Source organism: Sturnus vulgaris, chromosome 3, assembly GCF_052056855.1.
Source record: "Sturnus vulgaris isolate bStuVul1 chromosome 3, bStuVul1.hap1, whole genome shotgun sequence".
NCBI classification, from domain to species: Eukaryota; Metazoa; Chordata; class Aves; order Passeriformes; family Sturnidae; genus Sturnus; species Sturnus vulgaris.
In genome coordinates this window covers 83,620,365-83,648,069 of record NC_142245.1, presented here as the reverse complement: position 1 = coordinate 83,648,069, position 27,705 = coordinate 83,620,365, and the positions used below count along the sequence as shown (strand labels likewise).

General features: G+C 37.0%; 1 protein-coding gene across 4 annotated transcripts in view; it reads left to right on the top strand.

The window, feature by feature from the left end:
• The window catches only part of MEI4 (meiotic double-stranded break formation protein 4), a 165,854-nt gene that overhangs the window by 60,163 nt on the left and 77,986 nt on the right, over nt 1-27,705 (top strand). For all 4 annotated transcript variants that reach the window (XM_088162135.1, XM_088162134.1, XM_088162133.1 and 1 more), the window contains one exon: nt 5,290-5,339. In XM_088162135.1, the coding sequence (XP_088018261.1) occupies nt 5,315-5,339 (25 nt within the window). In that variant the 5' untranslated portion in view covers nt 5,290-5,314. The remainder of the gene's footprint in view (nt 1-5,289; nt 5,340-27,705) is intronic.

Here is a 27,705-nt window from a genome sequence, read left to right as displayed (position 1 = left end):
TTTCTGGTTGCAGCACAAAATTTCATGTGGTTAAACAGCACAATCACAACCTGGATTAAATCATATGATTAACCAACTAAGCAGAACTCCTATGCTTTCCTATGGCCTTTATTACTTTATACAAGGGTTTGGGCAATAGAGGTATAGATCCTATATCTGTAAATAAGGTTCTGAGTTCAGTACACACTGGAAAATGCATTTACTGCTGCTGATTTTTCATGCTTCACTTAATGCTTAGTTTCTGTGTCTGTTGTTCATTAACAATGCTTGTGAATTTGATTATACTTTGGTTTTACTACTGTTTAGGTACTTAATTACATTCCCATCATTAAATATGCACTAATTATTTTAATATAATTTTTTAAAAATATTTTTTCAGTAGATTATATCTTTCCAATATATTGTGAATCTTGTTATAGTATTACATTTCAGCTTGGCATGCTGATATGTAATGTCCATACCCCTCTCCTGTTAGGGTTTTATTGGTTGCTATAGTTACCAAACATTGCTCCATTCATGTCATTTATGTAAGCTAAATTCTTAGTGACCCTAAATCTGTTATCATACACACCTTGTTTCTATATTGTGAGATGTCAAGGCATCCAACATGTCATGAGGAAGACTTCCAAAGAAATTAGTACAGCTTGTCTGCATGACAGTCTGGATTCACAGGGCTGAATCCCTCCATGCATTGGCATGTTTTTACATCCACCTTAAGAGTACATCAGGCAGATCTCTTGTACATGCTGTAACATAGTCTATCTTGATATTTATTATTTAATCTATTAAAGCATTTGGCTGTCTCCACACACAGTTGGGGGACCAATTAAAAGTCCAGAGAAACTATACAAAGTTTCTCATGTAATTAGATGTTTCAGGGCATGCTATTAAGGGCCATCTGTTCTCCTGGATGACTGAGTATGACTGAGAAATGAGATGTTTCCTTCTGTACTTGAGGTTCCGTCTGTCTTGATTCTATATTTGATTAACTCTGTATGGGGGTGGGGACTGAATTTATTTATAAGGGTCTTAATATGTATAGCAGGTTAAGTATGATTAGTTTTGCATTTGAGAAACCCTTCATTGTTTCAGTGCACATAACTCTCTTGAACATTTTTCTAGAAGAATCTCCACTGCTTTTCTGTTGTTTACATTTCCCCACTGCCTGTTTTTTTCCTTTGTTATCAATGATCCAATTTTGCCATAGAATGAATGGTTACAACGAGAGAAAAATCACTGCAATTTTATGCATTTTGAATTTGGCTAGTAAAGCCAAGCAGATCTGAGCTGTGCAGTAAAACATATGCTGTAAACTTATGAGAACTGGCTTACTTTCCCCTCAGTAACATCTGTGCAGCCTCACCAAAGGTAACGTAGGATGTGCCAGACTGCCACAAAACATGGAGATACCCAAATTAACTTTTAATTTAGGTATTTCGGCTGTTCTGCCAGCTGTGATGTGCCAATACCCTTAAGAGCAGATTTCAGTCGCTTTTTATCAGCGCAGCTGGCTGCCTACACTTTTCCCTCTAAGTGCCTCTAAATCCTAACAGAGCAATGACACGCAGCAATACTTTTGTTTAACATTTCTAACAACAACTGATGGCTTTAGATAGAGTTTTGCATTAGCACACACACATTTAAAACTTAAATCTGGCTCTAAATAATACTTCTGCTTCTTTGTATAAATTTATGCAAATTAGATCAAAGGTCTCTTACGCTCTGCTTATAGCAAAGTATTTAAAAATCTGCACCAAGCCAAGACATCTGATCATTGTATTTTGGTTATAGCAATGTGGGTTTTTATATCTACTGTGTTTTCTTTGATATTTCATCCACTTTATGTACAGCAACAAGTAGAGTTATATCAATATTCAGACAACATGTTCATTTATTCATTCAAATGTAATATTGTTTGAAAAATTATACAAGAAATAAGAGTTTATGACACCCTTAGCACTGCTACTGTCACAGCCCTAGCATCACCCTTAGGCATGTAAATCCTGGCACTTTCCCAGGCTTCCAGCTGATTTTAGGAATGGGTATCAGAAACAGTTTAAAACTAGTATTTGACAATAATTGTAGGCCCTTAAAATCGAAAAGTCACCAAAATTTAGATACAGTTAGCAATCAAGGAGTGCATTAGTTATCTTTCACTCCCTTTAGTGTCAGCAAATAATACCAAGGAATTTCCAACTTGAAGTAGTATTTCCTGACTTAGAGAAAGTGTGTAATTAGGTACCTCATTTGGATTGAGATGTATCACCTAGGAGCCCACATTCCTCTTCACTATGAAGAGCTCAACCTTAACTCTTTTAACTCCTTGAAGCTAACTTCACTGCTCCCATATGTTTCCTTGGCCTGCAATGTGATGAACTCAGTATTTTTCAGCAATTAGTATCTGACTCAAGAGACTGCTTCTTTTTCTCTCTTGAGGAGAAAGTGCACAGATCTTTCTAAAAAGAAAATACAAGTGCAGCTACCATGACCATGCAGCTACAGCTGTTAATGATGCACACCATAGTGAATGTGATTCATACAGTCATCTGGAATTTATTACCTACTGTGAAGGAGATGTGGACTTTTTTGTGTAATCAGAAAGAGAATATAAATTCCTTTTAAAAGAATTTTTCCTGAAATGAAAAACCTAATTTCTCTTCCTATTATTATTCAAAGTGAGTAAAGTTTTTTAAAGAACACCACAAAAGCTATTAAAACTTTGACAGATGTTCTGGTGAAATGTGAAACTGGTTTTTTTACCTCCAGGAATAACATTATTTCATAATTGTGATAATGCTATGATCAGAAAACTGGAAAAATTAACTTTGATGGATTTTTTTCCCTAGAATGTTTCTTTCATAAGAGAACAGCTCAAGAGATATGGAAACATCAAGATTTGGCAAGAAATTAAATCATTCAGAAAGTGGAATTTTAATCCTTTAGGAGCTCTACTTAAAGTGTCATCTCATAAATGTGTTTTCATCTTGGGAATGGTCATGTTGGCTGTCTGCTCCCATGACAATAAAAATGTACATCTGTTCTCACAGTTTTCATAAAGTGGAGGATAGTATAAATCACTGCAGATTATATAATTACTATGTAGTAAAAATACTAGGTTTATAGATGTTTTTACAGCATTTTCTATGTGTTTTAATATGTGTATTGTTCATGTGCTACAATAGTGGCTTTGCTTTCTCAAAATTTAATAAAAATCAGAAATCGTTAACATGTTCCTTATAATTTTTCTCCATTTTCATCATAAGAATGCACATTCTATTACAGAGAACTAAAAAAAAAGATATGCACATTAAAGTCAAGGTTTGAAAAGTATATATATATGTAATTTTCCTGCTACACTATGAGCAGGATGGAGAAAGATGAGTTTCCTGGCCCTCTTTGCTTTTCTGGGCCCAAATAAAAGAATCTAGGTTTTTCAGGCTCCTTCCCTGTCTCAGCAAACTTCTTTAGAAACATGGGACATATTTTCTTATAATTGAGACAGTAAAGTCTCTGCTATTCAGTGGTGAGTGTCATTTTCTATTACAATACTTCACCTATAGACACAGCAGGTCCTTTTTCTCTCAGGGTCTAAATTACAAAGTTTTATCCTATGTAAAAATTCCTTTGTGATAATCTGTTGTTTTGCATGCCAGGGAGGAGGTTACAGGAGATCACTACAGCCTGATCTGGCTGCAACAACCTGTGCAAAGTTCAGAGCTGTTAGTGACAATCCTGTTCATGGGGGAATTTTAGCTGAAGTCATTTGTCCCCCAATGACCCTTGAAGCTTGTGTCCCATCTGCCTCAGCCTATGGAGCCCTGAAGAGCCTGGGTGACTTGTGCCAGACTTGTGCCTGGTGCATTTCTCCAGGAGCATGAAGCCCCAGTGGAACAAAAGGGCTGCTACTGCTTTAAGGAGCAGTTGTCCAAAAGATACTTGGGGAGCTTCTGCATTAGTGAGGTTAGTAGATTTTTGGGGCGTTAAAGCTTGTTTTTGTAGAGGAACAAATGAGTATGGATATATGAAAGCTCTCCTGTTAGGCAGAATATTATAGACTCTGTGTTCAAGCTGTATTTTAATTAAGGATATAAAAAATAGAGTGTTATACAGACTGAACGCTAGGAATGATTTAACAGACAGAAACAAGTGAGAGCTTAGCTAACTAATATAGGCTTGGAATACAAGATTTGATGACCTTTTAATCACTGACTTTCTCAGTATGTAGAGGAAGAACATTTATTTTCCCAATGCTTCAGTTTTTTTTCTGTACGGTGAGGGTAATAAAACTGCTTGAAATAAGCCTTTTAGGGAGAAATGTTAAATATTGGCAATTGCTTATAGCTCTGATCAAAGAATCACACTGGCTATTTACTTTGGGCAAGTAAATGCTATGTGTAGATACAGAATTTCAAAGTATAATAGGTCATGAAATCGTGATATGGTAAGGCATTCCTCTCAGACTTGTGAACTAAAAAAGCCAACTGGACATGAAAGAACCTTTGACAATCTTCAGAGGAAAGAACAAGTTAGCACCTTTAAATCTGAAATTACAGATAAATACATTTTCCTTCCTTAAACCGCCTGCAGTTCCAATTAGGGATTCTACTTCTCACTTCCCTCCCAAAGCGTGGCACAATGCTGCTATGCATTATTGAACATGCTGCTGACTTGACCCCAGAGGTGACTGCTTCTTGGCGCTGGATGAAACGAGTCACACAGATTCCTTGAGAACTTCACTCAGAGATTGTGACTAGCTTAATTAGAGGATGCTCAAGAAATGTTCTGAGATACTTGGATTACATGAATTATGTAAGGCCAAATTAATTATGAGCATTAATACAAATTGATCTAAAGAGTAATTTAAATAATAATAAGATCCGTTTTGAGTCCCATACAGCATGCTTTGCTTTTCCATATAAAATATTTCCCATATCATTTAAAACATTTTTTGTGGAGCAGAGCAGGGCAGTGCCACTCAGAAGCGCCAGGAAAAGGAACTGCCAGATGTGAGTCATTGCTGAACTCCAGCACTCATTTCTTTGTTCACCTTTCAAGCACAAAACAACCAGTTCCCCTGGGCAGAGTTGCCTGCAGGTGCCTTGATGGAACATGCAATGGGGAGCCTGCCAGACAAGGGGGGGTTGTTTGATTTTTTTCTGAGGTTTGAGGAATCATCTTCATTTCCTGTGAACGCCTGGGGTGACATAGGACAACCATCCTTATCCTTGGGTGAGATCCTGGCATTTCTGAAGTCAAAGAAATCAAAGATGTCTCCCTTTTCTCTTTCAGTGGAACCAGGATTTCCACCACATACATGTTTCAATGCCATGTTCTTTCAGGTAAGGAAGCATTGAAGTGCTGGAAATTAAATTAATTGAATTAGCCATGTAGTCAATTTCCCTACAAAAACAGAAGAATCAGACTGAATGTAACTGACTGATCACCAAATCTGTTTTACAAGTTGGATTGCCAGCATGATTTTCCACAGCAGCTTTTTGCATGGTAAGCTTTATATATTTTGTGGCTACCTACAAAGTTTGGTAGCAGGTTTACTTTAATGAAATCTGAACACAAGGAGATCAGATTTCTAAGTCTAAACTTTGCATATTTCTAGGCTATATTGTTTTAATTAAATACACATATCCACAGTATATTTAAGACATCTATTCTAGGATGAACTGAGTTACTCCCTAGATCTGCATTGACTCTTAAGGGTAACTGACTCCAGTTAGTCACATGAATTTCATACTTTTTTACTTATTCTTTATAAGTACTCTAGGATTTTAATGAAATGGGGCTGGAATACTAAATTATTTAGAGTTACTGAATTAGTTACCACAGAAACGTGAGCAGAGAATTGTATTTTAACTTTAGAAGCAGTGTATCTCTGCAAAATTTTCACTTTGATTACTACTAAATGAATATTTCACTTGAATAACCATTTTCTTTTCAGGTATTGGACAAATATCTCTAACAACTACTCTTCACACAAGCTCTACTTACAAAGCCAGAATTCCACATGCAGATTTCCTTTGAATGTAAAACTTGGGGGCACTGTCTAAAGCCAAGCATATAAATGGCATTCTGAACATTTAGTTCTAGTCCATTTATTTTTGTTTACTTCTGTGCTTCATTATAATGAGATACACGTTTTTGTGCATCGAGGGCTATAATTACTCGTGTCCACAGAGCAGCTCACCAGAGAGTATAATTATTGCTCACATGTCGGCTCAAGGCAAGAATTAGACTCAAAAGTCTGACACGGTCATTACTCCTACATTTTAATTTGTTCACCTCCTGGTAGCACCTAACAGATCACCTATGCCTGTCCTAATTTTTCAACACAAAGAGACTAGATTCCTGCCTCTGTATCCTTTTTTGTGAGGGAGAGAGTCATACCTGAGAATGAAGCTGGCCATACTCACAAGGACACGGAGCTGGTTCAGGGACAGGACCACAGGGCAGCACAGGGCAGCACACAGGGCAGCCTGCCACATGTGCAGCACCACACATCACAGACATGTCTGAGGCTGCAGAGACGTGACAGATGGTCCTGGGTGCACAGGAATGGAGGGTGTTCTCTTTTCTTTGGAAAAATCAAGCAAGGTCTTGGGGCAAGCTATGCATCTGCCACAGCTGGAGAGATTTATTCAGGCTGGAAGTGACATAGCCATTGCTCATGAGCTAAGTGTATAAAAAACTGGTTTGATGTGGCTGCCAAAGACCCCTTCAAGCAGGGGCTACAGCAAGGATGACAAGACATCTTTCATCTACCTCCAAGTGCAACTTGCTTCAGAATGCAAACGCACTTTTAGCACAGGAAGACACTGGACTGTCCTTTACTCACCTGAAGAACTGGACTGGTGCCCAGCACAGGTACCCATCCACTGCTGTTACACTGGCCTGTGCACTGCTGACACTTCTGGTTTCTTCTGTTTTCTGTCTGGGGTCCCATTAAATTTCCTGACAGTTCAGTACAATAAGTCTTCAGGCTTGAACATAGTGTATTGGGTTTGTAGTTTGTGCTATTATGTTGGGCAAAACCAAATAAGTTATGCCCAATAAAGCAACAAAAAACTTCAAACATCCCTCCTTTCCCTATTACCAGTTAATCTGGGGTCTCTAAATAATTTAAAAATATCAGGCTTTTTTGGCTGGCTTTCTCTGAGTTTGTGTGAAGACGTTCCTCCACAGCAGGGAGCCCTAACCATCTCAGTTCTACATTGCAGGGCATGTATGCATACATTCCATTATTTTGGGAATTACAGACAGAGCTACAATGCTACAATTGGCCATGATTCCTCCATAAGGCCTTGGTAAGGTACATGAGCCTACATAAAGATGACTACCCTGCTTTCCACCCTATGACTGAGTGAATAAAGGAACCAATTTTTCCTCTATATTCACTCAATCAATTACAAAACAATAATATTTTTTCAGAAAATTGTCTCCATTACAGAAATGTTGGAAGTGGTAGGGTGAGAGTGAGTCAGTTGTGAACATTAAAAATTCTGGTTTAATATCTTTTAGTAATAAATGTTCACAAAAAAGCACAAATTAAGTTTGTTCTCTATATTTTAAATTCATTTTTCCTCTTCAGTTTATAAGAGTCATGTCTCACTATATGATTTTAAGTGGTTTCACAAAATTGCTTCAAAAGAAATGATTCTGTAGAGCCGGCATATACTTGATATATATCTTTGAAATTATTTGTTCTTGTGCATGTTTTTAGGTACAGCATAAAGACTGCTTAAACTTTTATTGAGACAATTCAAGTAATTTCCGTATAACTAAATGAAAAGCACATCATTAAAAGAAGATTTAATGGCGAGAAAAAAGCCTTTTATGAGAGCACAACTTGCATAATTACTTCAGCTCTGGCAGTGAATTCTTCATTATTTAATGAAATCTTAGTATGCAGTACTTTATCCCAAATGTGTCACGAGTTTTCAGTGAGAGAAAATGAACTTTGGTCCTAATGTGTACTCTGGGAGTGAGAGGCACATGGCAAATATTATAGCAGGTCATTTTAAATGTTATTTGCTCAGGTATCTCGGAGGTATCTTGGGTGCCAATAACAGCAATTTCGGGTTCTCTGTCAGGAAAAAATGTGTCATTATCCTTTCCTCCCTCACCCACCGGTTATGAGTTTCTCATGCTGATACACAATCGGTGTCCCCAGCATCCCTCAGAACTGTCACACCGCTGGCCACACCTGCAGCCCAGAGCAGCAAGGTGAGGCTGCCATCCCTTCACCCAGCCTCAGCTTTCCGAAGGTTAGAAATATAGATACTACTCTATTCCCTTTCCAGCTAATGGAAGGAGACAGGAACAGCTGGCCAAGATTTCTGTGGGTGGACCTCACCTCTCTCCAAAGGTGTCTGTCCTGCACCTACAGGGACATCAGCTGGCTAACGCTAACTGCATGTGGCATTGCCAGGTCTCCAGAGTTTGCAGAGACAGAGCTCGACCTTAATGTGCACCAAAATGATTTTAGCATTAACAGAACCTTTTTTGGCAAGCACGTTGCTCTACATAAGGAAAGATCTGCACATGGTCCAGATCTCCCAATACTTGAGCCTAATATTTCAAATGCTGCAGATTATAAGATGCAAGAGCAATACAAACCAAAAAGTTTTCCCAGTGATGAAGAAACATCATTAGAAGCTATTGAAATACATTTCTAAACCGTTCAAAACCATTTTGCCAATGTCAAGTGCAAGCTAAGTTAACTGAAAAGGAAAACAAATATTGATTTTTGAAAATTAATAGAATAACAAAACAATACTAATGTGGACCCACACATTTAGAGAGCTAGGAAATCGCAGCTTGGCAATTCCTTTCAGGCCTGGATTTCTCCTATCTCTCAGGTCCATTCCCAGGCTGACAAGCTGACTACAGCTTCAGTTGAGGGAGGCAGTCTCCCAGAGTGATAACTTGGTGAAAAACAGAAGGGAATTCATAATAAAGATTAACACCTGGTGTCTTTCCCATGCTGTCCCAGGGGATGTTTGTCCCAATCGTCCAATGAACTACTGTCCTGTCCTAGCTGCACATAGCACACTTTAAATATGGGCTGTCAGTACAATAAAGTTGGCCTTTTTTCCCCAAAAGAGGTCCGTGTGTGTTGCTGTCCTTGCTCTCTCTTTGCAGCACAGTAACCACATACTAATATTACGTAAGAAAAATTAAAGGTGGAACCAAGAAAAATATAAGAAAATTATGTGTATTTCTCAAAGTATATTTATGTCTCTAAGTACAAAAGGGAAATTGAAAATCATATTATTTACATCTCAGCACATTTAAAGTAATATTACATAAGTAATTCCAATTACTTAAGTCCAATTAAAAACTATATAGCATAGAAGAACTGTGTGAAGTGCTTCCTAATAAATAAGCGAACCACTGAACAAATCCTTCTCATTCATAACCTGCAGAAGAGGACAAGGATAATCAGTGGGACAAAAAAATCTGTTGGTGTCCAATATGAAGTTCTCGTTTAGTGTCAAATTAAACTTTCTTAGTTTTTGTGTGTCACTATTCTTTGATATTTTTATGTTAAAGATATATTTGAATACAAAACCGTTTGCAAATATGAAATAATCTAAAATTTTATTAAATACATTTATCAAGATGTGATTTTGAAGACCTTACAGTTTATTGAATGGATTTTAAGATCTTCGGAGAAAAAAGATTTCTTTCTAGCACTAGCAGTTACTTTTTTTACAAGTACACTTTCTGTACCTTATTTTTTCATGATGGAGCTGTTTTGACGGATGTCACAGTTTTAAAAGTCAGTGAAAAATCTGTTTCACTGAAGTAGAAGCCCTGATCAGGCATTGTTTTTTCTTCTTAAACCTGAAACAAGTGTAAAAGTATGTCTCCTAGAAAATTTAGATCAGCCTTTTTTTTCCTGCTCATGAACAAAGAATTCAGGAGTGGAGGAAAAAGACAAAGGCTTTGTCTGTGACAGGAGACAAAGGCAGGGAAAAAAAACAAGAAACAACAATAAAAAGCCCCATAATTTCTCCTTAAAATACTTAGGAGACCAACTCTCCCTCTCACTTTGTGTTTTGTGGATGGAGAGGTTTGAGCTGACTGGTGACAGAGGTGGGTTAGCACAGGGACCATTTATTGAAGTGAGGAAAATTAGCTCTTCAGTCAAATACTTCCACATCTTTTGCTTTTTTCCAGTGGCTCTCTGTACTGTTTTCTGAAACAACATGACTATGCTGATTACTGCTGCAAGAAGATTATTACTGTAAAAATGTTCAACTGACAAAGATTGCAGAGAGTATATTATCAATTTGTATGAGTCAGACCTTTGTTTGCAAAATCTCAGTGGAATTGCAAAATACAGTTTTCCAGCTCGGCAGACTTGTACCAAACATGTACAGCTCTAAGCAGAATGTCAGTTCCATGCATCAGAGTAAAGGTTTTCAGCATGTTGCAAAACAAAAAACAAAAACAAACCAAAACAAAAACAAACAAACAAAAATTCTGTTTATCTCAGAAGATGCAAAACAACTGTCTGAATGTGAATGTGTATACACACACGCACTTTTATCCACACATGTGCTCCAACACACGTGCAACATCAGTCAGGCTCCTAATATCTACATCCAAAATTACAAAGAGAGACTGACACAAGACCATACAAATGCCCATACTGAACTGAAAAGGTTTTAAACTGATCCTCTTACTGTCCACCGACATAACTGACAGAGCTCTCCTATCTATCAGCAATTAGTTTTTTTAATTCCTGTATGTGAAAGCTAGATATAAGCAAAAGCCTTGGAGGCACGAAGTTTCATACAGTACTTCAGTAAACAGCCAGCTACATCAGCTTAGATTTCATTTACTTGTAAGAAAAGTATCGAAGAATCTGGAGATTTCATTTGAGCTCTTTACAAAAATTTAGAGATCAATGGTAAAAATCAAGTTATCATAGTATAACTGATTGATACAAATAAAAATTAGAATTAGTGAAGAAATTTAAATTAAAATGTCCAAAATTTCCAAAAATTTTAGAAGACTGGATTTCCTCTAAAAGCTTCCCCCCCCCCTCAATTTAGCAGTGCTCAATAAAACTGAAAAGTTATTAAGCTACGTGAATAAACTATCAGAAGCTATCCACTTTTTGGTCAGTCAGCATACCCAGTTGTAACAGCCCTGGTGTCAGATTAGGAAAACTTGTCAGTCTAGATAGGATCTTAGAGGAGAAATTCCAATGTCTAAATAACAAATGGTTTCCATGTAGCTTTAAATTTTTATTTTGCTTCCTTAAATTATATAAGGAAATGAAATTTTATTCTCTCCTATACTGAGGAGAAACTAGGCAAATTTAGCAACAATATTCTGGATAGATGGTTACATATAACATACTGAGTATTGCAATAGGATGTGACATGCTACACATGGAAAATGACATACATCATTTAATGTTTTAATGCTTTAAAGGCCTTTAAGTAATTTATGCAATTTACTGGTTGGTCCAGAGGTTGGTGTTTCAAGAGTGATCTTGTACTGCTATGGGTTATTGAACAATGTCAGTGGTCAGTTCCCTTCTTTTCCCACTGCCTTATTTTTTGGTTATCATTAGTGATATTGCTTAACACTTTATTGAACCTCCATTTGCCTGTTTTCTCACTATGTAGATATATTTCTGTTCCTTGTAGCCAAGTACCTACAGAATAATATGAATTCTATTATCTTTAAAATGTAGTGTCATTATGAATACTTGCTTAAGCACACAAAAATTGCTTGGGTTCAGAGGCCAGTAAATAAGGAAGCAAGCCAATCTCTGGTGCTATTGTCAAAGTCTTCTTATTTTTCCACTTAGGTTTGTACATACATGGAATCTTATGATTGCATTGTTCAAAAGAATACTGGGATCACATTCATAATTTCTGTTGGTTTTGTAACAGTATACACTCCACTTTATCATCTTAGAAAATTAAGAAAGAAAAAGAGAATTGTGGGTTTTGTTCATTACTGTTCAGCATACAAAATGTTACTCCAATCTATTTGAAGTTCTACCTGAAAACTTTAGCACTGAGTGATTATTGAAATAAACACAGAACAGAAAGGAGAATCCTATAAACTCAATTAAAATGGAAACACAAATGTCAAGTACAAAAAATCCCACAAATTTTCAATTATTCCTTTAAAATCATCCTATTCTATAGGGCAGCTGTGAAAGTAAATTACCTCCTTGTTGGAGGAAATACCAAGCTGAATGCTATTACTGTATCCCCCACTTTAAAAAAAAAGATGTACAATGTCAAAATGTTTTATTCACAAAATATATCTGACATTCTATTTTTCATCATGCCTGTTTGTATATGTTACAACATTTATTTTGATGAAATGAATGGAAAAAAAAGAGGTTAGAAATCAAGGCAAAAAAACCTACCTATATTTTATTAGTTATTACAGTATATCAGCATCTCTCTGTAAAAATACCGAATATCCCTGGCACTGGGATAATAAGCTGCTTTGTGTGACAAAGGGTATATAGGAAGCACTCCCCCACCACAAACTGTATGGGCTTTTATTGGTGGTATCCAGTCTTCTCAGGTCCATGCAGCCCAAAATCCACCTGAAGAGAAGCTCCAGTTCCAGCTGCAGGTCCACATTTCCACGTCCCCTGACCTGGTAATTCTTGTCACATGAAATCTTCAAGGTTAGGATGAAGTAACTTGTGCTTCTTTAGAGAGGCAGGACAGAAACAGCACTTCCTACCTGGGGCTGGTGCAAAGCAGTGTTTGTCTCATTTTTTTAATATAATTATTTCCTTTCATCACCCGCTGATTCAAAGAATGTAATTAGACAAATACTAAATAAGAAACCACTTCATATTACACCTATGAGCAGTGTTATTGTAATGTAAATTCCTGCCAGTGAATGGAGGATGGATAAACAGAGATATTTTTCTCCTGTGCATTTGTCTTCTTAATAATATCAATGAGCAATTTCAGTTGTCTTCTTAGGCTGGTTGGGGAACACAAGCAACTGTGGCTGTTCATTATCTCATTTACTCAAGTAGTCTTTGTTAAACAGGCACATATTCTTGTATCCTCACTGCACAGACAAGACAAGATTGATGAAGATCAGAAAAAAACAAAGACAAACGCAGAGGGACCGCAGGTATTTATTTAATCAAAGGACCATTTACATGATTTTCAAAAGGTATTTTGAAAATCACTTGAATTCAAACCATAATAAGGAACAAGAAATTCACTGAAATTTGAGAATTAGACATCAAAATAAGTATTTTTTATCTGCTGAAGTAAACTGAAAAGAAAATTCCACAGTGTCTGGCACAGTCAAAGGTAGAAATCCTTCCTGTTTGTTACCCTTCCCCAGATGCTTGCACCTTGTCTCCAGGAATATATCACGTTAGAAAGAAACTTGTCAATTATCAAAACTTTTAACTCTAAGACTGTGATTAGAAAGAAAATAGAGATATCTTTCAAAATTAATGCAGTAAAGAACTATGGCAGTAATAAAAGAAGCCTTATGCTTCATTTTACTATTTCCTCATTTTAGTTATTGGTCTGCAATATCAGCATCCCATTAGAGTCTAAGCTACAAAGACTTCAGGATAATAGATCTTCCTTTAGGCACCAGCATTTGAAGGGAAAAGGACAATTTAATATTCTAAAATCAGTGGAACTGTGTGGGCAGTAAGGAAGAGGGACTTATCTGTAGATTTACTGTGAAACAATTATGCTCCTGCAAGCTCTAAATCCCTCTCCTACTCACAATTAAAGGCATAGATAACTTCCTAATGTACAGCAGCTGACAGATCAGATGATGGAAAGCCAATATCTATCACTCTCTGTTTATTTCTTACTTTGTATGGGAAAAATCAGCCATATGCAGAATCCATTCGGGATAAAGAGCTTGGGTAGCAGTGCGTAGTATGAAATGGTTTCATCCATCAACTCTCTCCAGAAAGACAGGACTGGATGTTTCATTTGCAGGGCAGAAGAGGAGATACCAAAGGAGGAAACAATCAGTTCACTAACAAAGGGAAAACTCAAGCAGAATTTCAAGCTCTTAAATGAAAGGCTCTTGCACAGCTCCTTACTGGTTCTTTTGTTTGTCCTCAGAAAGGCAATTGCCAAAGACTTGACTTCAATTTGAAAGCTTTCATTTATAAAGAATGCAGTGTCAAAGGAACCGGTGTAGGATATTAACCGGTACAGTGAATCAAATCTTGAAGACTTTTTTCAGAGTTTTTGTGTTTTATAGCCTATATAAAACTCTAAACCAGACCCAGCAGAATTTTTAGCACTTCAGGAAAACCAGAATTCGGCCTGCTGGGTTTATCTGTGAAGCTCTTACCTTCAACTTTTAAACAGTTTGTACATCTAAATTCAGCTTATGTCACTAGTAAAATTAATCCAATCCACCAACAAAGCTTATATTTAAGGCACATTACTGTTCCCTTATGTCAGAGAACGCTATGAAAGTGATCCTGCTGAATCCAAAGCGTCTCATGACTCTCCTAAAGCTCTATGGAGGCAGAGAGACTTGCCCAGTGCTGGAGGAGGGATTTACTGCCTGCAAACTCAACATCTGTGATACTTGGATTGTTAGCTTAAGTATTTTTAAAATTTCTTCTGTGTCCTTATTTTTCCTATTAATTTCTTATCTTATGCAATATAAAAAGAAGACTAAAAAAATAAATTGTACAAGTAGGAATCCAAATGAGTTGTTTGGCTTGCCTCTGAAAATCAGTAGAAACATCCCCACTGTCACATTGCTTTTCAAATTTCTGTATTCTTCCTTCTCCCCTTCTCTTAATTTCATAGGAGATTCCTGGCTGATCCTTACTTGTCATAAAGATTTTTCAAGGAATTTTTTAAGGGAATTTTAATTAAGATGGCTAGTAATAGCTCATTTTTGTTAACTCAAGCAAAGCATTGCCAGCCGGGCAAGGGAGGGATTGTCCTGCTCTGCTCTGAGCTGGGGCAGCCTCACCTCCAGTGCTGGGGACAGTTCTGGGCACCACAATGTGAGAAAGACATTAAACTATTAGAGAGTGTCCAAAGGAGGGCACAAAGATGGGGAAGGGCCTTGAGGGGAAGCCGTATGAGGAGCAGCTGAGGGCACTTGGTCTGTTCAGCCTGGAGGAGACTGAGGGGAGAGCTCAGTGCAGGTACAACTTCCTCAGGAGGGGAAGAGGAGGGGCAGGCACTGATCTCTGCTCTGTGGGACAGTGACAGGACCCAAGGGAATGGCCTAAAGTTGTGTCAGGGGGGATTAAGGCTGTGTGTCAGGGGGGATTAAGGCTGTATGTCAGGAAAAGGTTCTGCTCCCAGAGGGTGATTGGGCACTGGAACAGGCTCCCAGGGAAAGGGTCACAGCACCAAGCCTGACAGAGCTCAAGAAGTGTTTGCACGGTGCTCTCAGGCAGAGGCTGTGACTCCTGGGGATGGATCTGTGTAGAACATTGATGGACTCAGTGATCCTTGTGGGTCCCTTCCAACTGAGCATACTCTGTGATTTTATGACTGAGAAGACCTACACCTTCATGTGTCTGCCAACACTTCCAAACCCCGCTGCCTGATATTTGAGACTTGGTGTATGCAGAAAACTGCATGAAAAACTTGCACATGCAGTGTGCACTTATCTTGCCTGGCACTGCACTTGTCTTCTTGCCTGGCCCAGCAACTACACAGAAGCCTGACAGATTCCAGCTAAGAGCTGGAAAGCAGCAGGTCCTCTATTGACCTCAGAAGGAAATATATCATTTTCCTGGGTGCTAACCCAAAGGCCCACTGCTCTCAGGGATACATGAAAGGAGCTGAATCAAACCAATGAGAAAACTTTCTTGAAAAAACGGTCTATTCTGCTCATCTCCTGATAACGCAAGCAACACCTTGACCTCCAAAAATTTTCCTAAAGGGACACATTGTCTCAGAAAATTATTCAGAAAATCTGGGTACCTTTCACAGTGTTATATCTCAATGATTGAAATGAAGTCAAAACCACTGTGTCACTTGTGCTCCTTCAGGATTACATTTCAGTCTCAGTGAGACTGGTGCAAACAAGTAAGGACATCAACACCTTACCATGGCAGATACTCATCAACAAGTAAGTTACTTCCTTTTTATTCACTGACCCATAGTTGAAGTGACTGGAAATCACCCTCCCAGAAAATGCTATCAAACTAGCAGGTTCGGCTGTTTTTCATCCAACTGGCTACTTATGTTTACGTCTTTGCAACACTGTTTTTATTCTTTGAAAGAAAGGATGCTTGCTTTGATCTTAAAAATGTGTATCATTATTTTTTTAATCAGTTCAATTGTACCTGAGTAGAATGTTTTTGTGCTTAAACATATTGTGCAGAGACTTGCATAAAGGAAAACAATAAAAGGAACTGTAACAATTCTTGTTTCCGGTTGCTATAGTAGAAGTTTCTACAGTTACTTCTTTTCAATTTCAGGGTCTTGATATTAATTTCAGTTGTTATTATTAGTGACTATTCGAAAAAGAAAACACTTCTTTATGAGGTTTTGGGGGGTTTATTTTAATGTTAGACATCAGAAGACTATGACCTATTTCAACAGACTACAAAACACTAAAATGAGATGCTACTGTATTGGGTGTGTCTGAGACAGGGTTAGTTTTCGCCATTGCAGCCCTCATAATAGGGGATTGTAGGGGATCAAGAAAGGTGTTGATAACACAGCATCAGTGCTGTCCCTCCAAGACTCCCCTACTGCACCCAGTAGATTGGGAGTGGAAAAGGGGACATATCCAGGATAGCTGACCCAAAGTAACCAAAGTATGGATATCCATACCATTGGACATCTACTCAGCAATTAAGGCCAAGGGAAGGGTGGAGGGGAGTCAATTTGCACAGCATTTGTCTTCCAAAGCAACTGCTATTCATACTAAAGCCCTACCTGTGGAAGTAGCTGGACATCACCGGCTGATGGGAAGTACAGAAGAAATCTTTTGTTTTTATTTTGCTTCCATGTTGAACCTTTGCTTTTGCTTTATTAAAGAGCCTTTACCTTGAATCATGAGTTTTTCTGCTTCTTATTTTCTCCACCTGCATCCTGCTAAGGAGGAAACAAATAGAGTGTCTTGGAAGGCACTTAGCACCCAGCCAGGTCAACCACCACAACTATCAAATATTTTTAGCATCTTTCAGAATCAAAGGTGCATTTAACTTTATAATTTTTTTTCACATGTTTTTTGGTAGTATTTATAACTAGAGCATTAAAGAACTCACTACCAAGCATGACTGCTTACTTTTTTTCTCTCTCTTTGAAATAGCAGATTGTTCAAAGTGCTAATCATCATGCAAGAAACTTTAGCTTCTAAGTGATCTCAGAAATTAAAAATCAAACTAGGGGAAAATATGAACAGGAATGGAAGATTTCCAATGCGCAGATCTACCCCATAAGTTTTGTGTAGGTTCAAAGTTATTTTATGGTCTTATTATTTCGTTGTTTTATATTGAAAATACAAACCCATGCTTTAGCATTTTATCTTTTTAGTTTGAACTGGTTTAGTCACCTAGCAATCCAATATTCATGATTTTCTAATATTAATAACTCAATTTTCCCTTTAAATAATTTCCTTTGAAATCTCACTGTCTAAGCCCGTATAAAAGCCCAATTTGAGTGGCATTTTCTAGTGAAGGACCTGTCAGTTTTTGAAATACAAAATTTTATTTTCATGGAAATTTGCAACATCTTTTAATTCGTTCAGAGAAAACGGAATGATTTTTTTAGAGTTTCCTATATTTGACAGGATTTTGCAAGGTTTCTGTGAGCTACTTAGATATTTCACAGGGGCTTTCTTAGCCTTGTGGTGCAAGATAGCTGCATTTAAGTAATGCAACTGTAATTTAAGCATAGAAAATCTGTATGGGATGACATTTGACGCAGCACTCAATAGCAACTTTTTCAGTTACAAATGGCGTAGTATCCTGTGAGTTCTGTTAGAAAAATATAAATCTCCTGAAAATGTGCAAAAAATTTAGATTTGAGGAACAGTGGTTTGGACATATATAAAAACCTACTCTATTTAATTTATAACCAATTTTTCTAAGCACCCAATTTATCTAAGCAACCCAGGTTAATTCAAACCTGAATTAACATCTCTAAAGCATAAATATATATATTTTTGGAAAATATAAATAATGATTCTGTATATAGCTGCAGCCTGACTTACAGCTGTCATTTCGTCAAAGAAGGAGAAAAAAAATATGTTGCATAATTTCAATCCATCAAAATAAATCCTCTAGGAGAAAAGTGAAGTAGGGCTCTGTAAAATTTAGTTGATGAGCTTTGAGGGTAATATAAATGGAAAGCAGTCACTTTTGAGGAAGGCAAATTAATGGAAACCAACTTCTTTTTGATGTCTCCAAATTCTTTGTTGCTTCAAGTTGTCCGTCAGCTTTGTTAAGTATTCCCTTTTGCTTTATTGAAGACAGTTTCATCACTATATTTCTTACTCTTACTATCTAAATTTAAAGGGGTTTGGTATTTTCTGCTAATGGAATGTCCATTGGCTATCAGGTGACTTATGTCCTGTGGATAATTAGCTGCAATATTCTTGACTATGATCAAGAACACTTGGAAGGAGATATGATTAAAAAAAATTACTTATATTAGTAAAGAATATATGTATAAATTGCATTTTTTCTTTGAATATAACAGACAAGGAAACCTAGTGGATGATCTTGGAAACAAATAATACCACACTGAAATAAATGAACATCTATGAAAGCAAGTAGGTTAAAAAAGTCGGCAAAATTGAAGTCCAAGTCAGTTGCTAATCAGTATTTTTCTTAATCACATGGGTCAAATAAGATAACTGACCTCATTAGATAGGGTGCTAGTAGAGAAGCCAGAGACAGAAGTTTAGTTCCCTCACTCCGTAGTTGATCTCCTGTCTCACTCTCTTCAATAAAATTTAAGCAATGGCACATTCTTACCAAAAAAGATACAAGCAAAACAGAAGGATCATAGAATCATAAGATTATAGAACAGTTTGTGTTGGAAGGGACCTTAAAGAACACCTAGTTCCAGCCCCCCTGCCATGTACTGGGACACATCTCACTAGACCAGGTTGCTCAGAGCCCAGTCCAACTTGACTTTGATGAGACATCTTCAAGTTCCCTGGGTACCTTCGGGTACTGGTAGTCTGCAATTAGGTCACCTCAAAGTGTTCTCTTTCCCAGGCTGAATAAACCCAATTCTTTCAGCCTTTCCTCATAGAAGAGGTGCTCTATGCCTCTAATTATCTTTAGTGGTGGCCTCCTCTGGGCTTGCTTCAATAGGTCCATGTCTTTCTTATGCTGAGGACCCCAGAGCTGGATGCAGTACAGGAAAAAAATACTGGCTAGGAATGAAGGATGATCATTTACAGCAGTAATGAAGTCCTCAACAGTGTCTACAAGCTAAAATATCACACAATGGAGAAAATATATGCCAACAAATAAACTCTAAAAAACATTCTAACAACCTTTCCCACTGCACTATATGAGAGACAAAACAGGGCTAGATAGACCCTCGGTCTCACTGAGATGTTCATTATGTTTCCAATGTGTGCTTCCCTCCTTAGTGTTACTTGCTACTTGACTTAGTAGTTAGAGAGACACAGGTGAAACATATTGATTGACAGTCTAAGGAATGATCTGTGGGACACTGGGACCATCTCTTTGGCTCAGTATTGACTTTAAACTGAACTAACTCCCAGAGCATTCAGGCAGTCTATCTGATCCGTTTTCCACAAATAAAATGTAAGTAGCAAGGACAAGTTCATCTTCATGACTATTGGCAGAACAACTTTTACCCCTAAAAACAAGTGCAGAAGTAATTCCTTATGAGGAAGAGTGGGTTTCTTAGCATAAGAAGAAATGCCAGTGGCAGCATAGTTTCTTTAAATTTTGAGAGAACTTCAAAAACTCTGGACAGTCTGAAGCATTTTAAAAAACATTTTAAATGTCTGAAGACATTTAATAGCAAGGAACAGTGTTCTGAGGGCTACATAGATTAATATTTCCAATGAGGGAAAAAAGGGGAAAACTTTTTTTATATAACCTTGCAATGGCCACAATTCTGTCTGAGAAGGTATTTAATTTCTATTATGACATTTAGAGGTTTAGGAACATGATCTGTTGTGCTAATGTTGTTCATATTTGTTCATTACACAACTATGAATTATTATCAAAGTGTAGTGAAAATCCAGTCTGGCTAGTTCTGAGGTATGGTATACAAGCAAAACAGATTTCTGAATACTTTGAAAAATGTTTAGGTTGCCCATTTACACTCCAAGTCATGTAGCTTTTATCTTGACATATACCTGCCTTTGGCATGTTTGAAGAAATCTGGTTTTGAAATAATCAAGTCATGCATCTTAGAACTGCCTGCCCTGGCCACAAATGTGCCACATTGCATATTTATTGACAGCCACATTTTCTCTTGAGATAATTATATTCATATGTGCATGGCTCTCAATGTATTCATGCACATCAACATCTATGTGTTGGATATGGGAATAAAGCATAAATAAAATATTAGAGTTGAAGAAGGAATAAAAATTATGAAAGCTATTGGAAAACAACTCCTCTCCAAATGCAAGATGCATGGGAATACAAGAGGATCATCTCTACAAATACATTTCTTTATCCAATTTCACCTCAGGTTTTCACAAATCAGTGCAGAGCAAAACTTCTGATTAAACTTCAATTTAATTTTCTTACAGACCTTAAGGAAATTATATATAAAGCACATATATCAAGTACCACATGTACTCCACAGAACTCATATTTCTTTATTCTCAGATATGAATTATCCAAGTAACCTATATAAGAATTTCACTCTGCTGAGTTGCTGCTTTCATTGTTTCCTAAATCCTTGAGACAAGAAGTTATACAGTCAATCAAGCTTACAGTAGAGAGCAAATTAATGTCACAGTTGAAATGAAGAACTGTGCATTTATTTTACATAATGTAACAGAAAGATCAAACAGTGAATTATTTCAACAGAAGTCTAGAATTTAGTTAAAACTAAACAGAACTTAGAAGTGAATTTAGTCCATTTTATGAACTATACTTATACAGTAGTTTCCATGGATTTAAATGAAGTGTCCTTCCCTCTAATAGGGGTTTTGTGCTGTTGTAGGTCATAATAACTATGTCTAGTCTCAAAATTACACAGGTAACAAAATTTAGGTTCACTTTCATTACAGCTAACTCCTTTTAATCGCTTGTTTTCTTCATAATTACAGGGTTTGGCAATCCTGGTTTCATTTTAGTTTTTTGGGGGAAGGGGTATGTTGTTTTGGTTGTTTTTTTTTTTTTAATAGATTTTTTTCTGATGTTTTCTACTTATTCAGCAGAAACATGATTAAAGACAACACAGATATTTTGGCAGATGGGTGATTACCTCTTTAAACCTCCTATGGAATGGCTATTTGTAGCAACTTATGGGCACATGCAATTTTCTCCCCTTAAAATATGCACAGCCAAATCTTTCTAGTTCTAATGTGCAACCAGAGTCCCACATATGGACTTTCAGATTTCTGGACAGCTGCATGAGGACATAACTTGTACAGACTGATTTGAATTTTAAATTGTATCACTTGAGTCACATCATGCAACTTTTAAATGGCATCTTCATTTGCACCTACTGGTGCTGACATTTGTATATCACCACTATTTCATATTGGGCATGGGAACCACGGTAATGTGACCCTCTCGTGCTGCAAGCAGATGCTCTTCTTCTCTGAAGCAACAGCCCAGCCCGTGGGAGAAAAGATTTATGTCAGTCCATGGCCCTTCCCTGATGAGTGCCTGGAGCCACAGGAAGCACAGGTTAGGAGTTTCAAAGCAGATACAATATTGATTACAGCTACCTCGATCTGTTAGAATTATCTACAGCCCTTCAGCTGTAAAACCACTGACCCAGGATATGTGATGGGATTTTCCTGAGGGAAGGAAAGTTTCATGTAAAGGAAATCTTAGGAAGCCAGTTGTTATAGTTTAAACATATTCATCAGATAAATAAAAATACTTTCTCTGCCTCTTTACCACAACCTGGTCACTTTGTCACTTGTGTACTTATCTATCCATCTGCCTAAAAGAATGTACATTTCTATGTATTTGTATATGGCTACCTCTATAAATGACCCATTTATACAGCATTTGCATTAGAAATTTATTTTACTAGTCTAAAATATTTAAGTTTTTCTGAGGAGTGTTTTTTTTATCTCCAATCCTCTTTACACAGTTGCCAGATACAAGGAATTCTGGGCTTCAAGAATCTACATTTTTAATATTAACCTGAAGCCTATATTTTGCACTAGGAAAAAATGGATGAATTAATGGTTTAAGCTTGTTAAATTCAGTTGGACATATTTACAATTAGAGCAAACTGACAAAATTTGTTTTAAGTGAATGAAATGGTGACAATTACATGGCTGAGCAGATGGCACTCCCTCTCCTCGCCTACCAGAGCAGTACAGGTTTAGAGGAAAGACATTAACATAATTTTGAAGACCAAACTGGACTGCATAGTTTATAAGAATAGATTTATTACGCACTACTTATGTCTGCAGCCAGCCTGACATGCCAGTGCATGACCATGATAGTGCCACAGTATAGCACAGGTCCACAAAACTGCTTCCATGTTGCTATGCAGTGCAAAGATTGTGGATTTTTTTAGCAGGAGACTTCTCAGCACTATTGCCAAGGATCCTGGGAGGGATGAAACTGGAAAAGGCAGGTGTTATGGGGAGATTCTTGCATTTATCAAAAGTCTTACCTGTTTGCAAGTCTGCCATGCAATTTCCTCCAGTGTATATCAGAGCATGTATGTCCACATACAGCTTACAACCTCCAAAAGCTCTCCTGTGATTTTATGTCTGGAATACTAAAACTATTACAAAATACAAATAATAGCTATGCTAACCAGTTTCTGTCCAATAACTCAGTAGTCAGAGGGCTGGCACACACAAACTCCTTTCACTTCTGTGTCAGTGTTAGAACTCACCTCTTTCATCTTGCAACCCAATTCACCAGGTTACAGTAAATTTTCACGTGGTCAGGTAGAATGTTGGAGCAGAATATTGAGTTTGGTTTGGTTTGGTTTGGTTTGGTTTGAAAGAATTTCTAGGAAGTGTCTAATCAGTCCTATGTCCCACTTCAAGCAAGACTATCACCAAGACAACGCTGCTCTTACAGCTCTTCCATCAAAGGAATGACTCTTTGGATGAGACAGCACAGGATCATAGAATCATTAGGAATCATTGGAAAAGACCTCTAAGATCATTGAGTTCAACCATTCACCCAAAACTGCCAAGTCCAACACTAAACCATGTCTCGAAGTACCACATTTGCATGTCATGTGACATCATACATAACCCCTCACATGAAGGTAATTTGATTTCTTATCTGAAAATAGGGCAAATTTCAGTTGTCTCTAAAGAAAAATACATGGACCAGGGAATCAAAACCAGAGCCCTCATCTTCCTGCCTGGTAATTAGCTCTTTCACCATATTAAAGCTCCCCATAGCCTACAGACAATTTAATTTCACCCAAAGCAGAGCATTTTTAGCAAAAGGTATTGGGACAAATCTCTTCCAGAACACCACTGGGATTGCTGGGTGCAATGCTCCTTTGGGAAACAAGATGCAAACTACCTCAAGAAAAAAAACTTACTTTGTCTCCTTTAAGCTCTGAGCTGGTTAGACAGAAACAATAGCACAACCACTGTGTCTCAAGTGGACAACTGGCCTTTCAAGTGTGTGAAGTGTGATTAAGTCAGTACGTTCAGGAAACGAAACTCATTTCATTGAAACTTATGCCTGACCCAGCTGAGTCAACAGGAAGAAATGGACATTGTAACCCATGACTTAGCTGACACCTCATGCTTGCACAGAGGAATGCTAATCAAAATGTCTCAGGATTCAATCACAATAATATGGATATTTTAATGCATTCAATTTTATATAGTATAATGCAGTTAGCAAGAACTGCTCACGTGTTGTTTGGTTAAAGTTCTGTGTATAGAAGTGTAACCTTTATTTTTTATATCCTAGAACAGCTGTACCATAGCAATTACCTGTTTACCTCTTTGCCTTTTTACGAACTTCATGAAGAAAACCTTGTGGAACTACAATAAAAATTACTAAATTAAATGAAAACTCTTTATGTGTTCTTACTTTAATTCTTCTCAGATGTCTGTGGCTGTATACAAGGAAAGTCTCACAACAACAACAGTTTTGTTACTCTTAGATAAATGATGAAAAATAAATGCAGAATGTTATCCATGATATTGTCACGTTAATTTTTAAGTATCATTCTGATTACCTGCTAACATACTTTTATCATTTTTCTTACCTAGTGGAGTGAGACTCTTTCAATACTAATTTCCAAACAGTGAAATTCTTTGAAGGAAAGGTTTTATCTTTTCTTAGGACATACTGTATAGAAAGGAATGGTTGTCATTAATTTTATGTAAGTGATGACAAAGCACTATAAAATATCTATTCATAAGTGATGGTATGATGCCTATAAATGGTAGCAAGTTTTTTAGTTTCCTTGTTCTCCTCATATCATGTCTAACTTTTTATATTGCTTTTCTAGAACAAGGTTTTCATTGCATCAGACACTGAAATGTGATCCTTTTTTTCCGATGACAATGCTTTGTTTCTGAACAGAAAAAAAGATGTCATTGCATAACTCGCTGAACATCCCGGATCAGATGATTTGTTTAGAATTGCAGATTATGCTCAAAGGGACTGCTTGAGCCATATTGGTTCCATCAGAATTACAACAAAAATAGAGCCATCACAAACACATTATAATCTGTTTCGAAAACAGCTTGGTGGTGAGTAATGAAAAATTATGATACCAAAATTTTTTATTTTTAATTAAATATAGAACTGAAATACATGAAAAGAAGGCTCAAATGAGATTTTGATGCTCCTGCTCATGGTTTTCACATGCTTTTTAAAAAGAGTGTATCTGTTGCCCCATCTCAGCTAAGCAAAACTGCAGCTATGACAGCTGAGACAGTGCATTTCATATGTGTTTTCAGACACTTCCAGTTCTCAGCTAAATACACATGCATTAAAATATAAAGATGTCTTATAAATTCTGACAGGCTAGTAGTTCTCCAAATGAAAATATATTCTTCCATGCTCAAATTGTTGCTGATTCTGTAACACCACTAAGACCGGGGCATGCCTATTTGACAGTAATGTAATCCATTTACTTTGACCAACTGACTGAAGCCTGTGTTTTCGGGTTTGTTCTCAGTTGACCACGCAGTTGTTTGAAATCATTCAGCATGTGGATTGGTTAAATACTGAGAACTCATGACCTCTAATGTGATTAAACCCCTCACTGCTTTTATGTTTAATTAATAGCAAAAGCAGTTAATTATTTTGTATGACCTTTTGCCACAAAAATATCCTTTGACTGTTCTTGAGATCAAAAGACATATTAATAAAAAGATCAAAAGAATTTATGTACAACTAGTAGAATCAGCTCCTTTCACAAACTACAAAGTGCTTATTTCAAACTGAAGCTTCATTTCACTGTTGTCCCACTTGAGATTACATACAGTGCTAATAACCCTAGGTTTGGACAGCTTATTTTTTATTTATCAGATATAACATGGATTTGCACCATACATCAATACATGTGCACATAGACATTGTTCCCTTATGAAAAAGTAATGTTAGATTATGCTGCTTGGACATCACAAAAAAACTCTTCACTGAAAAGGTGGTCAGGCATTGGAATAGGCTTCCTAGGGAGGTGGTGGAATCACTGTCCCTGGAGGTGTTCAAGAAATAACTGCATGTGGTACTCAGTGCCATGGTCTAATTAAACGAGGTGCTGATCAGTCAAAGATTGAACTTGATGATCTTGAAGGTCTTTTCCAACCTTAATGATTCTATGATTCTATGTAATCACTGGGAATACTCACTGAATAAAGTTAATGCAAGTTCTACACATTATTTTTGAAAAGTAGTCTTCAATAGAACAGGAACACACATCTCAGAGATTCTGCAGTTGATTGTGCCCAGATTTTACTGCTTTCAGACGAATAAAAAAGTTGTTAGAGATGCTCTGTTAATGGTGGGAGTGCGCCAGCTTTTTTCCACCTTGAAAATATTTGGATGCTTCAACTTATTTTAAGAGCAAACACAAAAACTGTAGTAAGTTGTACTTTGGTTGGTATTCTGAAAGTTGTGCACAGTAACTTTGCAAGTTTAAGAAACAGTCCTTGTAATTACTACTAGCTCCAAATTAAAAAAAAAAAAAATTAAAGAGAACTGTGCATCTAAAACTGAATTTATACAGTTTTGTTTTTTTTTAAACTTGCGTAGGTAGTTTAAGTAGAGAACAATAAAGTGAAAAACATCCCTCCAGGCAGCTGCTTAATGGTAGAAGGCCTCAAGATTTTTAGGTGCATCTCAATAAGCCTACAATTGCAAGCAAAATTGGTACTCTCAGAAAAGCAAAGCCACTTTCTTTTTTAGAACAGTAATAATGTTGCCCCTGACTAATTCTACTTTTAAGATTCATCTCTCTGTATACAGGTGACAGCTTTGTAGGTAAAAGCACTGGTGTCTCTGAATCTTTTATTTCAGTCACAGCTGAAAAGATTATATGAAACATGGACGTTCCAATCTACATAATGAGTGTCCAGTTTACAAAGCATCTGCATCACTTATATGCACAAAAGATGCACAGAAAATGATAGTGTAGCTGCTGATATGTCACTGTAACAGAAGACTAGAGAATGTTTTGGGGTTTTTTTCCCATGGTGTTTCACTGAAAAATAAGTAGTGCTGTCAGAATGAAAATGCTCTCTAACTTACTCTGTCTAATTTATTCTTATAATTTGAAGTCTAAAATGAAAGTTTCAATGTGTTAACAGTTTTCTGTAGTTAGCTTTCAAAATAATAATAATAAAATGCATATTTACTCAGAAATTTTCTACTGTGTATATTGATAAAAACATAAGTTTTTTGAAGAAAATAACATCATAAAAATAATGCTGCTTAGACTATCCAAGAAATGGGGATGAGGGTTTTAAAAGTGTGTATTGTCACATCTGAATACTTCTGTGTTCAGAAAGAGTAACCCCCCCCCCACTTAAAAACTTGATGTATTGTGATAAGCCTAACTCCACCTAATGCATCTGACTTCATTACTCATTTCTTATCTCTCCTGTCCTTCCTCCTCAGCCTCCTCAACCAAGTATTAGGAAAAATTTCTTCAGGCTGTCAAGCATTAGAACAGCTTGCCCAAGGAAGTGGTGGAGTCACCATTCCAGAAAGTAATTAAGACATGTAGATGTGGCACTGAGGGACATGATTGAGTGGTGGACTTGGAAGTACTGAATTAATGGTTGGAACTGATGATCTTAAAGGTATTATTCAGCCAAAATGATTCTGTGATTCTATGCCTCAGTAGACTCCATTTCTGGCCAAGAAGCCTTATCACTGCTTTTTCAGCACAGTTTGTGTAGAGAACACAAATATTTAATACAAATTTCTTAACTGGTGAGCTGGGCTCACAGCGTTTCCACTTAAAGGCAGCTTCTATTTCCAATGCAGTGTTAAAGAAACACTGTTCAGAAGTTTCATGATCCCATTTACTCTTAAGATACTGTGCTGGTTTTGGCTGGGATAGAGTTAATTTTCTGCAC